General features: G+C 36.6%; 1 protein-coding gene across 2 annotated transcripts in view; it reads right to left on the bottom strand.

The window, feature by feature from the left end:
• The window catches only part of ANKIB1 (ankyrin repeat and IBR domain containing 1), a 94,635-nt gene that overhangs the window by 11,475 nt on the left and 66,642 nt on the right, over window positions 1–16,518 (bottom strand). For both annotated transcript variants that reach the window (XM_031052373.2, XM_031052372.2), the window contains exons 6-12: window positions 14,545–14,753; window positions 12,212–12,300; window positions 10,814–10,958; window positions 9,255–9,421; window positions 5,072–5,160; window positions 3,941–4,071; window positions 825–959 (exon numbers count right to left, since the gene is read on the bottom strand). In XM_031052373.2, coding sequence (XP_030908233.2) covers window positions 825–959; window positions 3,941–4,071; window positions 5,072–5,160; window positions 9,255–9,421; window positions 10,814–10,958; window positions 12,212–12,300; window positions 14,545–14,753 — 965 coding nt within the window. The remainder of the gene's footprint in view (window positions 1–824; window positions 960–3,940; window positions 4,072–5,071; window positions 5,161–9,254; window positions 9,422–10,813; window positions 10,959–12,211; window positions 12,301–14,544; window positions 14,754–16,518) is intronic.

Below are 16,518 nucleotides of genomic sequence, written 5' to 3'. Positions count from 1 at the left end.
CTGGAGAAGAGAAGGCTGCGTGGAGACCTCTTAGCAGCCTTCCAGTATCTGAAGGAGGCCCATAAGGATGCTGGAGAGGGACTCTTCATTAGAGACTGTAGTGACAGGAGAAGGAGTAACAGGTTCAAACTTAAACAGCGGAAGTTCAGATTGGATATAAGGAGGAAGTTCTTTACTATTAGGGTGGTGAGGCACTGGAAAGGGTTGCCCAAGGAATTGTGAATGCTCCATCCCTGGTGGTGTTCAAGTTCAAGGCTGGACAGAGCCTTGGGTGACATGGTTTAGTGTGGGGCATTCCTGTCCATGGGGGGGGGGGGGAGGGTTGGAACTAGATGATCTTAATATGATTCTATGCACAATATGATTCTTCTGCACACAGTACTGACAAATGCCATGTAAGTAAAGAGACAAATGTAATTTTTAAATTCACAAGTCTGTAAATATTGTAGCCAAGGAGTTGATACATTGTGTGTGCATGCTATTTAAAGATACTTTCCAAAAGCCAAAATTAATGCATGTCTTCTGTAGTGCACAGCAGCTAATTACAGTACCAGCATACCCATTTCACAAGAGAAAACCATGACACAGAGAAGTAAAATGAGTCAAGTAAAGTCACTGGTGATTGTTACCAAAGCCCAAAAGCAGATCCAAATTCTATGTTTCTAGCCACAAATAAGCTGTGTTTTCTTTCTGTCTCTTTGATATATTTAAGGTTGTATTTTCCTATATAGAACCTGGGTTGGGAAGAATTTTTATCAGACTTCTCATAAACAGAAAACTGCAGCCTTAGCACTAGTTTTCAAACACACACATTCATTTGTTACCTCTACTGTCATCTCTTTGGACTGTTCCTCCACATGCTGAATAACCTCATAGCGAGTGCATCTGTAGTAGCCTCCAGTGGAAGAGCTGTGCTTCTTCCATTCTTCTAAGCATATCCAGCAAAAGTCATACTTGCACTTCAGAAAAAAAAAGAAAGGAAAAAAAAAGTTGATGCATTGTAGATTTGCAGTTATTCATCATTATTCCCCCAGGAACAACTGCATTAACATCATTCTGAGCGTGCTTATGGTCAAAGTTTCTGAGGAGCTTCCTTTCTATTTTACCTACTACAGAAGATTTGGATTATCAAATCATGTCAATCATAACTTTTGTTCCTTGGATCACAAGACCATGTTGAATCTACATGTTCATTTTCAAGTGGATAAAATAACCAAATGATCAATACAGATGGTATTTATCATTTGGCCTGGTTTTGTTATCATTTTCAGAAAAAGATAGTCCCATTTTTTAAGCAACAAAGAAACTGCTCATGAGAATGAATGTTGCTTTTTCTCCTAATATCACTTAAAAATGCGATTACCGGTGTTTTTGTCATGTGGTGCTCCTGATGTGAAATATTAGTAATAACTACTAAAGCAACAGAGAAGAAACCAGAACATAAGCTTTGAAGAGTGATTACTTCAAGGTGAGACCTTTCTGCATTGACTGAGTAGAGTTTTCAGAACAGGTAATACAAGGAGATCTGACTTATTCAGGCTTCTCTGCATCAGAGAAAATCAAACTGTATCAGATACTCTCAACTCAGCATGGTGTTCTCAGCTATTTTATTTCAAAATATTTGAAGCTATTTATGGATGGACAGGCAAAAGACTTCATCTTGGTGAATCATATTTATTTCACCTGTTTTACAGATGAGCAAAGAAAAATCCTGAAAAAGGGAGGCAAGAATTTACACTAATTAATATAAAACCATTGATATTTGTTTCACAAGCAACAGAACTCATAAAGCTGAACTTCATAATAATTTATATGTATATGCTTCTACTGCACTAATCACACCTCTGCCAAATTACCTCACTCCATGACCGCTCTATGATACATGTATCTTCTAACCTCTCACATCTCCCTAAGACTCTCAAAAGCCCAAGATCCAAAGTTCCCAGACCCTCCTCCAATACCTCACTCTCATTAAACTTCAAAACCAGATCACCTGTTTCTACACATCTCCCAAATCCTAGCTCTATTTTATGTGCCTTTATGATCACTTAGCCATGCAGCAGCACTTCCTAGGTTTAACAAGTTGCATCTGCTGCCCAGCCACTGTCTCAGCCATGTAGAAGAGGTAACTGCTGAGTAGGTATTTCAGCCTCTCTCTTTGGGGCAGTACAAATTAAGTCCTGCACTGTACAGCTACCAAGTTCCATGAAACTCACAGTAATTTAATATCCACGAACCCCATCCTGTTCCTTCTTATCTGATTCAAAGTACCCAGAAGGTGAAAAACTACTACAGGCTGGGGAGACAGCAGGACTGTCCAGACCATGTCTCCTTACAAACTGGCTGATAAAACAAGAAAATGTCTACTTCGTACAGAAATGTGATTTTATGAGTAAAGAGTATCCTCCTCTTCACCACTCCTGGTGTAGAGGAGGCTACTACATGCTAGCTGCTAAGAGGCAATTGCAGAGTTCACTATGTAGTAGGCTTGAACAGATCTTACTGCAGCAAATGCAGAACCTTCATCACAGGCTGTTACTTCAGTGAAGGAAAAGAAGCAAGGTGAGCACTACACATTGTGTCTGAGCCCTGCAATGTTCTTGAGGATACACTTCTTTTCCTTTCTCACTAGGCTGAGGGGAGGCAGCTTCTCTTTGCAGAGACTTATCCACCACAAAAGGAATTTCACTGCTTTAAGGACATTTGGAGCTGTTCATAAACTACAGCATTAAAGAATAAAAGAAAATTGTAGTTGTCAGCTGTTGCCTTAGACTGGTGCTGAATTCAGTTATCTACATTCAGCAGTGTTTAATGGCCAATGTATTCTCCAGCCTGAAGCCATACTTTCTTCCACTGAGATGAGCTAAGTGGCAAAAGCTGCAATGAACATATCTTTTACAGTTTTTAGCACTACAGAATTTAGGAGCTCTTTTCAAAATCATGTAAGGAAAAAGCCCAAAACCAACACAAAACCCATCAAACTTGGCATAAAACAAAGTGGAGGAGAATCTGTTCTCTGCTGCAACAGACAAAAACAAAGAAATGACACTAAAAAAAGCCCCGATCTTCATATCACACAAAGGAGTGAATATGTGATGAGAATATACAGAAAATGGGATTTGCATAGCAATGGAAAGAGACTAACCTCTCCAGAAAACTAAAATGACTTTCTAAGTCTCTTAGCTTTTCATTGGCAGCCAACTATGTCAAGTGTGTGCTTGTTTCTTATTTTTAATGATGTTCCTCAAAGAGCTATTAGCTGTAGTTACAGAAGATACTTCTGACATAAAGAGATGGTATTCTAACATGCTGCTTTTAACTAATTTGAGAGAAAATGCTTTCTCAAATGATACTGAACTCATGGCAAAAAGTATTTTTTCTATTTTTGTAGCACAGTGCAAACTCATGACTAATTTTTTGGCTGTTGTCACCTGTAAGTTTCTTTTGAAATTACTCTTTGCTGTCTTCTCTTTCCTGCTGATTAATTCCTGTTTGCAGTTTTCCATTTAAACTTCTATGTTTTGTTGTTATGTTAGAGAAATAATGCAAAAGAAAAATGTAGTAAGGCAAAATCTTCATTAGAGCTTATTCCTTAAAATGTTTTATCTTCTGCCTACTAAAAATGTTCTTTCTACATCATTAATGATGATTAACCTATCAATTATTTCCACTTATTTCAGTTCCATGCTTTATTGCCAATATTTCTTAGTGTTTATGAATTTTGATCATTACAGTGTTTACCTGCCAGCCAGCCAGATTTCACTAAATATTAAACATTGCCTAAATACATGTAATCTGCCATTTGCAAATGATCTAATTCTTTCAGCAGGTTCCACCAGATCTCAGGCATGACTTCTGCACACCTGGGCTCTTAAAACACATACATGACATATGTAACCTGAATTGTTTCACAACAAATTACATGAAGGGTCTTTCTTACCTTTGCACACTGCATGTGGTTGCAGCCCTCATTCTTCTGAATTGGAGATTTGCAGTTGGCGCATGGTTTGGAGTTCGTTAGTAACCACAGGCAGTTGGCAGCATCTTCATAAGCTTCACTCACTCCCACAACTTTATGAGGGTGACAGGAGGATATGAAGCATGCAAAAGCAGAGAAGTTGAAACTGTACTTGCGTAATCTTTTGTGAAAATCAGATGAGGATCTGTTTCTTGACAGAGTATCATAATTCTTCACTGTATATATTTCTCACAAATATAAACATACACATTTTCTCATTTATAAATATATATAAAATTATTACACATAAAATTCACATATTTCCACATATATATTTCTATATAAATGTGTATGTACCATATATGATATTTATAATATATAAATGAGCAAATACTATATGAGCAAAATTGGCATGGTTTGACATGGTACATTTTGCCTCTTTATAACATTTTCTATGCTTTCCAGAGTATTTATAATGTATTATGGGAAGGCTCTGAACTGTGATAACCAAGTTGGTTTTTATTTGAATTATTGTCAATCTTTCATTTTTCTAGTTAATGTTGACCAACAAAATCTGTCTTGTGTAAACCCAACCCGTATTAGTCTTTTTTCAGTAAACATTTATTGTTAAGCCATCACCTGCAATTCCCTTGCAATTCACCCTCAACCTTACTATTATTATCACTTGCTGGTCTGAATTAGTTTTAAAGCACACATACAACTGCAATGAACACAACACAAAGTGCAGATTGGGCTAAAAGATTTTAAATTTGTCCAGGACAAATAAAGGTATGTTCAGGAATAAATCCATTAATTAATGAAACAAAACTGTAAGAGGAAGGGAAAGACTTTTAGATGCCATGACCAAACCATATGCGTATTTATGGGGAGGAATGGTTTATGAATGGTTTATGAAGTCCACCACAGGCTGCCCAATATGCAGTTAAAGTATGAAGCAGCCCCTCATTGCATAATTTAGTTCTTCCCTTTTACCCTATTTTTCAACCAATGTATAGTTTTTACTTAATGGAACTAAAAAATTCCTCTAAACCCAAAGGATAACAACAGCAAAAAAATTACACCACCCTCCCCCTGCCTTGGCATGGTTCTTACGTTCTTCTGGTTTCATTTCAGATATTTTCTGTAGCCAGTCCTTCCAGGTTTGGCAGTCACAAGGTTCATGTGCTTCACCGAGACATTCCCTGAAAATCAAGGTGCATAAACGATTACTTACAATTTCAGATTAAAAATTAAAATTGGTTCAAGCTTGGAAACTTTTCAAGACACACTCAAATTTTAATTGTCAGGAAGATAAAAAGCCATCCAATTAACATTATTTTAAAATGCTTTTAGACTACTTGCTCACAAGCAGAGATGATCACTATTAACACTAATGTGAGACAGGAAAGGAAAAGAGGTTTTAAAAATCACAATCTGAAATAAATCAGCTGGTTTGCACTTCATTGGAGTTACACCTGGATACTAGTTTAGTGAGACAGAATGTGCTAGTGTAGTTCCTGTGATTCAGATAAGCCAGAATAAAGAGATTATCCAAAAGTAGTAGGTAGTTTCCTATAACTGAAATGCATTTTATGTAGAATTACTTGCATCTATTCAGTTGTAATAATTCGTCTTTAAGTAGATTTGAGCTTTTAATCTAGAACAAGATCCAAACCCTTCAACACCAACTTTAAGTATTTGTGGATGTTTACTCTTTCCACTGGAGTATCTTAAATGGGGGCTTTAACTTAGTTACATGGATATAGTTGAGAAATTAGTCCCTTGAGCCTCTTTTGAAGTTACCACTAGCTTTCAGGATGGCAATCACTACAAGCCAGTGGCAGATACATGCTTTCCCAGTGGTGTCTTGGTGTAGGTGTGCCAATACAGACTCCAAATTAGTAACAATTCCTTTTTTTTATTGGAACAGCAGCAAATAGCCTCAGACATCTGCCACATCAAACAAAATTCAGAGGGAGTACATTTCAGATGGGCACCAGCTGCACCAGAACATACACAAATTTTCTGCAGATCCAGTGATGAACTGCTCTCTGCAGTACCTGCAGCAATGCTCTTCTGACCCCTTTTAGGCAGGAACAAAGGAAAGGTCGCGGCAATCATTTTCAACTGTTTTCCCACTAGCCAGTTTGCTATCAAACATGCTTAAATTCACTACACAAGCATCCCTGTTTTGAGATACTTCAGCTAGGAAAGACTGTACTGGAATGAATGAGCCTGTATGGCAATCTCAGCTGTGGTTAAAAACTGATACCTTCCACTTCTGTGGGGCAGCAGTACCTGTAAATCATTTGCTTCAAGAGAGCCAAGACTTCTAAGACAATTTTGTACCCAGAAAGGACTGAAACTAGCAAAAATTATCTTAAAACCTTTAGTTTTAAGTTAAAAGCTGATTAGTTGACCTATTACTCGGGGAAAGGTTGTAGTTTTTATGTTTTCAAATTTGTAAGTTTTTTGATTTTTAAATAAAGTGCAATCATATGTATGTCTCATGTATCTCTATCTCTACATCGATCTATATGATAGTCATGACAAAGACTATCACAGAAGAACTTCTCATGGAAGTTCTTTCCTTAGCCCACTCCAAAACAATGATTTTTATATTGGGATGTCATTTTACTAGAGTAAGAGCACTGATTCTATTGCTCATAAATCTTTATGAAACAAAGCTGTCATTTGGATAGTGTCACTGACAGCACTGAATGAAGGGAACTAACACCAAACAGCTGTGACACTTAACAGCTTTGGCCTCCCTGGACTGTGTTCCTCAGTACTGATCAAGACGACTCTGTGGACGAAGCACTCTATAGACAGGAACAGCCTCACACTTGCAGGCCTTTGTTCTCATGGGGGACTTCAACCACCCTAATATCTGTTGGAGGGATGGTACAGCCCAGCACAAGCAATCCAGGAGGTTTCTCGATTGTGTGGAAGACAACTTCCTTCTGCAAGTAATAGAGGAGCTGACAAGGAGAGGTGCCCTGCTTGACCTCGTGCTCACCAACAGGGAAGGGCTGGTTGGAAATGTGATGCTTCAGGGCAGCCTTGGTTGTAGTGATCATGAGATGGGTGAGTTTGAGATCCTCAGAACAGTGAGGAGAGCGTGCAGCAAGCTCACTGCCCTGGACTGCAAGAGAGCAGACTGGCCTCTTCAGGAACCCCCCTAGAGGGCAGGAGGACCCAAGACTGTTGGTTGATATTCAAGAATCACCAGCTACAAGCTCAGGAGTGTTGTGTCCTGACTAGAAGGAAGTGCAGCGGGAGGTCCAGGAGACCTCCTTGGATGGATAATGACCTGCTGAGGAAACTTAGGAAAAAAGAGGCTTATAAAAGGTGAAAGCAAGGACAGGCAGCCAGGGAAGAATACAGGGATGTTGTCCAGGAAGCTAGGGACCAGGTTAGGAAAGCTAAGGCCATGTTAGAACTTGGCTAGGGATGTGAAAGATAACAGGAGGGGATTCTATAGGTACACTGCAAATAAAAGACAGACTAGGGACAACGTGGGCCCTCTCCAGAAGCTATCAGGAGAACTGGGTACCCTGGATTTGGAGAAGGCTGAGGTTCTTAATGACTTCTTTACCTTGGTTTTCACTGGCAAATGCTCTGACCACAGCACCCAAGTCTTGGAAGGCAGACACAGGGACTGAGAGAATGAAGACCTTAGGCCCACTGTAGGAGAGGATCTGGTTCGACACCATCTTAAGAACCCGAACATGCACAAGTCCAATGGACCTGATGAAATCCATCTGCGGGTCCTGAAGGAGCTGGCGAATGAAGTTGCTAAGTCACTGGCCATCATATTTGAAAAATCATGGCAGTCAGGTGAAGCTCCTGACGACTGGAAAAAGGGAAATATAACCCCCATTTTCAAGAAGGGGAAAATGGATGACCCAGGGAACTACAGACCAGTCAGTCTCACCTCTGTGCCTGGCAGGGGGGTTGGAACTTGATGATCTTAAGGTCCTTTCCAACCCTAACTATTCTATGATTCTATGATTCAGCAGGGTGATTTATTTGAAGATGCTGTATATATTTAATAAAATGTATACCAAACTTCAACAAGTTAAATTCATGTAAGGGTGAAAAGCATCATCCAAAAAGAATGCAGCTCTGTATTTTCTTTCCCCTCATGGTAATATTTATACCATATAGTGAGTTTTGAATCAAATCAACAGAACATTGTTGCAACCTATAACTGGCTTCCCAAGTGCACCTGAAGAGATGCTTCTCGCAGAGTGAGACTCTAATATATAAATTCTGGAGAATATCTTGGGGAATGCAGTTATCAATTGCTATTACAATGTCTAAGCTGCAGATTAGCTGGGTAAAACTTGAAGAACTTATGTAAGTATAGAACTGTGTGATGTGTTGACTGAACTTTAAAGATATAAAGCACACTCCTTTTATGCATACAGTAATGATGAAAACCCTCTGAACTGAGAATACACTTTATTTTCTTCAGAGGAACTCACTCATGTATGGGGTTTTTGTACTGTAAGACTAATATGGCTGTCCTCAGCAAAACTTTCTGGTTTATAGTACTGAAGGAACTCAAGGAATTAAGACAGGTCTTTGCTCTGCACTAGACAAAGCTATCCAACCACTTTTTTGCTTTTGTTGATGTTGCTGTTGTCCTTTCCTTGGAAGTGCTGAAGATAAGCAATTGGAGGGATGCTTTTAAATATCTTACAGTTTTTCACTCCTTCTTGAGCCTGTATTCATCTTACGATTCAACAGAAGAAAACATAAAGAAAATGTGCTGGTCCTAAAGCAAACCAATGATTGGAGTGATCCTGCAAAGAGAATAGGTAACTATAAAGCAAAAGGTCCTTCATAGTTCTATTTAAACTCCATCTTCTTTGACCAGCTTCTACTAAAAAATCAGAAAGAGCTAAAAATTGCTCATTTTCTGTACTGCAATACATAATATGCAACGTTTCTATTATACTACAGCAATCCAGAGCAGACACAGAAATCCCTCCACCAATATCCCACTTCTCCTCTGCCCCCTCAGAACATCAGAACACTCCATACCACTGTTTCGCATCTAACAGAGGCAATAATGAGTAAGACAGTATTATAAACCTTTGTTGTGCCCCAAAATACTAAACTATTTGTGCACATGAGGCGATTCAGTGCATGGATACAGGATAGTAGTCATATACCATCCATTCAAATTTTTGTTGCATGCTTGAAGCTAAGTGGGACTTTCAAATTAATCCCTGGAATAGCAGTGACTGTTAGCTTATGTAGATGCAGGCAAGTTTCTAGTACCAACCAGCAGAAAAGATGTCCTTTCCCACAATCTACAGCAGGGGCTTTTAGCATAGGGAAGCTGAGTGTATCTGATCCTGTTGAATTTGATCCTTGTCTTGTTAGCCTTACTGCTCTTTCACAGCCCGGTATAGGACACCATTTAATAGCAGGATTATTTTCAACAAAGGCCTGGGATCAAAAAAGGAAAAAAGGAAAATATTTTACTACATGAGATCAGATTTCATCATTGATATAAACCAATCTGTATTCATAATCTTTCTTTGAAGGAACAAAGCCAAGAAGCCTAAGGACCATCTTACAGCTACTTTGATAAGCTTTTAAAAATAATTATACAAAGGGAATAATTAATCTCCACCTTAAAAATGTTCTGTTTGTTTGAAATAACAACAGTACTCCCAACTTGTGCTAAGATGCAAATGACTTACATCCCAAACAAAATACTCCAGGTGTGCAAGTCAACTCCTTTGTGATATGGCTTACTGCAAACTTCTACTGCATATGCACTACCAATATACTCATTAACAAAACTGACTCTTGTAGCTGAAAAGAATTAAAATCTTACTGATTAGAACAAAAATCCCACAGTATATCACATCTGCAAGAAACTTGAAATCAAAACTAGACTAATTCAGGAATTTACTTCCAATCTGTTTTGGTTAAAATAGTAGGTGTTCTTTTGTAGAACTTACATCTAACAAATGAGGAGATAAATTAACTTTCACTACTTTGCTTCAAACCTATGCTGATAACCAGCCATGAAGATGCAAAAGGTTAACCAGATCTGGTGATTTAATTTGCATCTTACTGATGCAAAGAGTCTGCTACTATGTATTAAAGAGACCTGTCACACAGAGAAAATAATGTATTGTAAATGAAAAAATATTTCTCTGCTTTCTTATGCCTTGCCACCATTGTAAAGAAGCACACTATCTGAGACCAGTTCATTACTACACTAGTATAAAAAAAACGTTGAATTAAAAGATTGCTTTTAAAAACAAGTTGCAATGATAGAAACAAACACGCTAAAAAATCAAACTGGAAAAACAAATCAAGTTTTTCCTACTTCCCTTCCTATATATAGCTATTATATCAAGTATTGGATGGAAAAAGATTACTTCGCTTGTAGTAATAAATTTAAAAAATGTAAACAGGTGCTATTTCTGCATGTAAAGAGTCTCTTGGTGTACAAATAATCCAAAAGCTCTCAAAAATTTTAGATTGCCAACACAAACACGGCTGGTTGATGAAAAGCTTCATATGACCTGTTACAAACACTAGCTTGATCAAATCATTTTATTAATACTGCATTAGGATACACATTATGAAAGTACTGCATTTGTGCTTAAGGAATAAATATATTATTCTTTCTTTTTTCTCAGTGGTATAACAAACATTGATATTATGGCATATAAGGCAGCCCGTAATTCAGCATACATATTAATTTATGAATTTCTACTTGTAAAGTTACAGATACATTCCAGCATTTAGCACAGAAGCTTGAAGTTGTTCTTTATAAAATGAAATAGAGTTCAGGAGTACAAGAACCGTTTGATAATTTACCTTAATGTCAAATTGAAGATATCTTCTGTCCATCTCCTTGGAAACCACACTTTCTATGACGTCTACAGGCACAAGCTGGAAACAATCATATGCTGGGCAAAAAATGTTGTGAGCTTCACCTTCCTGAATTTTCAGATTCAAAAATCTGCCAGAATTTTGTCAGTCAGTATTCATGAATAAAAAGTAAAAATTAAAATACAATAAATACTTTATGCTAGATTCACAGATATTCACATTAATAATTTTTTAAGCAAAGAATAGAAATTGTCCCTTTCTGCTGAAAAGGGCTACAGATTTGATGAACAGCATAATTAAAAAGAAAGTAACACTGTCATGGTCCAAAAGTGAGCACCATCAGCTATGCTTAGCCCTATGTGTTTGTGGCTTCCATCCTTGCCATTTCACAGAGACAGCTCTGCAATGTTTAATTAAACTAAGCATTTCTTTTAACTTAAATTAGAAACTGAACATGTAAATGTAATTAATCTAGGAAATAATTAATTTGATATGCAATTAATTTTTACAACTGTGCTAGTCAAAATAGGTCTGCTCTTGGAAACAAATTTCTAAATAGAGACCTTTACAGTCCCTAAGCAGCAGAACGCATGACAGAATGAGCTCAGATATCTGCAGGAAGCTGGACTTCAAGTAACAGCGCACAAAGCTGCGTAGTTTAAAAGCTGTAACTTACCACTGACATCAACGATGGTACTCATCTAATTTTAATCACCTACACGCCAGACAGACAGCTATTCTAAGTTAGTCACCTGGAATCCTTTAACAGTGAAGGTAGAGAGACCAATTCATCCCATCTCAGATTTATGTCTTATAATGTGATAACTCGGTCCTGGCTATGCTCTGAGTAAGTTAGAAATGACTGCCACTTGAGGATCAGAAAGATGAATCCCACCCTAGATGTGACACTGCAAACAGTTGCTTGTCATTGAACTGTAGCTCTGAGTGCATGCATAAATCACAGTATACATAGTCCAGCACCCAAATTAGAATCATCATGTCAGGCCAGCGTTCTCTTGGTAATTTCTAGATTGGTGCATAACAATTTTCAAGACAGAAGCATGACTATTACTTTTCTTGCCACTTGAATAGAATTGCCTTCTGAAAGCTCCTATGGAAGAGAAAGAGCTCTTTCTTAACACAGGAGGAATGGGTTCATATAAATTTGGATAGCTGTGCTGATATGACACTGTAACAAGACAATACAGTGGTACAGTTGACAGACACTTTGAGTGTCAACTTCAATATTTAATAGGGTCAAACCAGCACCTCTTTGAAACCCAAGCAGTACTTTAACATTATCTGTTTATGGTCTCTGACTTTTCCTCTTCAAAATGGCAAGTATGAAAGTTTCTCAAAAGATACAAAAGTACATATACTCACGCCTCCCAGCATGCTCTGCAGAAGTCATGTCCACAAGGCATATCCACTGGGTCTTCAAACACAGATATATTACACATGCAAATGTCACACTGCAGATGAAAAACATACTTTTGGTTAAGAAATACCTTAAAGACTTTCTCCTTATTAGCAGGACCTGTTACCTTGAAAATATCAGCAAAAACTTAAAGAAGTGCTCAGTAGGGAAAAGTAATCTAACTAATTAGAAAAAAAGTTACTTAAACCACAAAACTGGGAAAGATGAGGTATCTTGGTTTCTATACCTCCCTTATCAAACACCACATTTTAGGGTGCTTCCCATCATCCAAAGTGATGGGTGAGTCCTCCAGCTCAGTAAGTGCCTCACCTTGCAGAGCACTGGGCTTGTGGAGATAAGAGCTCCAGGAACAAAAGTGACCTGGATTTTTCATCAGCTTCTCAGGCAGCAAGAAATTGAGTTTGGAGATTACAGAGACTACAGCAAATGTTTAGCATCTCACACAATCAGGTCCAAATCAAGGTGAAGCAATCTGGTTGTGCAACAGCAGCAGATATTTTAAGTAATAATCTACATAAATACTATTCTTTTTTAAAATACTTTCAAAACTTTCCATCAAAATAAAGAATAAGTTAAGTTACAAATATTCCAATAGAAGACACGATTGCTAGATTTTATATAACTGGTTACTATAGAAAACTGAATAATTGAATATTGAGATTCTTACTCTGAAAACATTTAAAGCACAGGGATCAAACTACTCGTTGATTGTGGTTAGGTGTGAAAATAAATATTCATATTCTTCAAGTCGTACAAACAGATTTTTCGTTCCATTAGAACACAGATTCCATGTCAACTTTCAATACATTAGATACTGAACAGACACAAAACTTTCAAAAAATTAGCCTATGGTATGCCACTGTTGAAAAACACTTGTGTTAAAGCCAAAACAAAAGCAAATTAAAAAAGTTAGCCTTTAAACTGTGAAACTCGATGAAGACATTTATTGGTGGTTCAGTCATTTCAGCTTATTGCCATGCCAAAACTGAGTATTCTAGAAGTTGACAATGTTACTATTAAATTTATACGAGTTTACAATTTTGTTTAAAATGTAACTTTTAAATAAGGAATTTCATGAAGCTCTGAGTTCAAAACAGCAAGTACAGAACATTTACTGAAACAGTTTTAATTATAAGATAGGATGTAAATGCAAAATGTGAAGTTTTACAGCCGGTGGTTTTATTTTATCTATTCCTTTCAGTTTTCATTTTTCTTAAGAGAGACTTTAGAAAAAATGTATTATTTTATAAGTAACATTTTGAAAATATTTTTATAATTCTTTGTAAGATTTTTAAACTAACAGCAATCCTAAATGTGTAACTCTGTATTCTGATTTAGACATGCCAGACCTAGAATGTTCATCATTATCCAAACCTGCACTCCTGGCTCATGGACCACCAATGAAAACCAAAACATATACGTAGAACTGAAGTCACATAATCTTCTATTATGTATTTTAATTAAGAAATATTCCTGGACAATATTTAACTGCTAATGTAAATAAATATATGATATACAGCTTCATTTCCAGCATTTTACAATTAAAGAAATGAAAGATTTCATGCAGGAATGCAAAATCTTAATGTGAGATCTAGGGATGATCCAGTTGTAAGACTGTGTATAATATTTTAGAAAAATGCTTAGGTCATGGAGCAAAAGTTTTATAATGCTGCAGCTGCAGATTATTAAAAAGAGAACTCTGTCTTCCAAAAGAACCACATTGATTTTAATGAAAGGCGCTTTCATATTTCAAATTTGCAATAGCCTTGTAAACCGCTTGAAGCAGCCCACACATAGTAAAAGTAATTATAAGCCTTCAGTACACTAGTGGGCTGACATTTCAAAATGCAGACAAAGAGAATTTTGTTTTCTAAAGAAAAATTTTCAAAAGGCAGGGTTCACAGCACTGAGTACATTCAGGGAAATGGATACAATGAGAGTGAACATCTTGGTAAGTATGATATGAGAAGAGAAGCTCAAAAGAGCCAAATGCACTTGATGTTGACTGTGGCTGGCTAAAATCCTACTTTGTGAGTGACAGCCACTGTGAAAACAAGAGTGCTTTTTAGTAGCCCGATGCTCAATTGTGTTATTATATAGAATGTGTAAGGTATCAACTTTTCTGTTCACCTCTTCTGGAAAGAGAAGCACACCTTACAGCTTTACAAATGTATTTTCAGAATGAGATGACAATGCAGCCCTCCTGTCCACGTAGGTGTGCTATGATTAGAAATAAGCTCTTTTGTCCTGCTAGTTTCAGATCTATTTATAATCTTACCACAGCTGTCTCAATGTCTCCTGGTGAGGGGGTGATTTCATCAGGGGAAGTTACAGAAGAGCGAGTAGTGCGTGGAGTTCGTGGAGAAGGAAGTGTATCCCAGGCATTGTATCCACTCGGAGGAGGAGTTGGCATCTGAACCCCTGAACGCTGGCAGCAGTTCTCTGGATTAGACATCCATGCTTCAAGTAACTTCTCCCTGTCCCAGTCTTCAATAAAGATACAGATACAGGACATTATGCATCTGGCAATGTTTGAAATACATTTTGTAACTGCATCCTCTAAAGGAAATATAAACACTAAGCTAAAAAATGTAGAAAAGATATCGTAAAGTATAAGTGAATGGAACTTTAGGCATTAAATTTTACAGAACATATTCCAAGATCCTACATAATGCAATGTATTTATGTAACAAAATGCATTGCAAGCATCTCCTTTCCCTGTAATATCAGTCTTAACTAAAATTATTTTTATAATTTATTTACAGCAATTGTAGTAGCTGGGAGACTCAATCAGAAACCAGAACTGCAGTGACCTGCAAACACAGATCAAAGTATAACAGCCCTTGCACCACAGGATTCTCAATATCTTCTCTTTCTATGAAAAAGGTTAATTGCTCAATACGGATTCACTTGTATTTTGTTAAGAAGATGAAGCAAAGTGCTATAAACAAAGGAAGAAGTCCAAGATACAACTGGATTACAAAAAGGTTTACGACCTAATGAGTTACAAGCGTTTATAGTACAAGTGACATATTTTTTTGGGGGAACCCTCCACCCAGTATTTCATATATTCTTATATGCTTACTCCATTTTAATTCTGTAACTGTTAGTGAATGATTTTTTTATTCTTAATTAACATTGCCTACTTATATACAAAAAAGAACTACTGAAACAAATGTTATTACACAGATCTTAGAATAAAAGAAAATTTTTCTTAATTACTGTTTGAAATGTATTCTTTCTGATTCTTAATAGTAATACTAAAGCTATTGTAAGAACAGTGATTTTTTCTATTAAAAATACTAAAAAGTTTTCATTTAAATGTAAATCTATCAAATTTCTACATGCATTTGAATCTAAGACTATCAACATTATGGTGAATTAGAATTCAGGTGAACTAGAATTTCAGAAGAAAAGAGAAATTTGCCAATTTTTTCCTATTGAGTTTTTTTAAATTTAGGTACTTCCATGGGAAACTCAATGTTATTAACCAAATGATCTGTCTTACTTTTGTTGAATTTTAGATTTTGCAAGAAAAGATATATTGTATTCCAGTGCTGTATTAATGCTGGCAAAAAAAACCCTCAACAAACCAAAACATAATCTAATCACTGAACTTTGTAAATATACTGCCTCTGCCAAATAATGGTTGCTATCACACTAAAATCTACTCCCTCCAAACATGAAAAAATGCCTTTGACCTGGAGATGATTTAGTGATCAGGTGCTTACTTAAGCTAAAACATATCATGGGTTAGTTTAATTTGTTTAAAGATGCAGACCCTGAACATATCTACACTTCAAAAATTATATTTTTTATTAGCATTTGACTGCCATAACAACGATATTTAACCCTAGCTCTAACTCTGCATACTTCTGTCTCCTACTTAAAAAAGCAAAAAAAGAGGAAAACTCAACTCTTACAGCTTGTCTCAGTAAATTGTTATAGTTCTACTATGAAAGAAAGTAAAGGTTGTTGGATTAAATATTACACGCCTGTTAACTATTAAAAGTAGTAAAGAAGAATGATCTTTCCAAGAATTTAAAACATGTTTGTCATACAGTACGCATTAAGATTTCATATTTATGAATTTCAAGATTTAATGCAAAAGTATTACAATTTGGCATTTGATGTTTCCCAACTGCCTAAGCCTTTGTAAATTGCTCAATTATTCCCTTTACTAGACTGAAGCAATTCTATGTCTTCATTTCAAATAAAATAAATTTTCTTTAAATAATTTCCAATGTATGAC

Source organism: Melopsittacus undulatus, chromosome 1 (assembly GCF_012275295.1).
Source record: "Melopsittacus undulatus isolate bMelUnd1 chromosome 1, bMelUnd1.mat.Z, whole genome shotgun sequence".
In the NCBI taxonomy this organism is placed as follows: domain Eukaryota; kingdom Metazoa; phylum Chordata; class Aves; order Psittaciformes; family Psittaculidae; genus Melopsittacus; species Melopsittacus undulatus.
The sequence above is the reverse complement of the archived record's forward strand: the minus strand, read 5'-3'. Positions and strand labels throughout refer to the sequence as shown.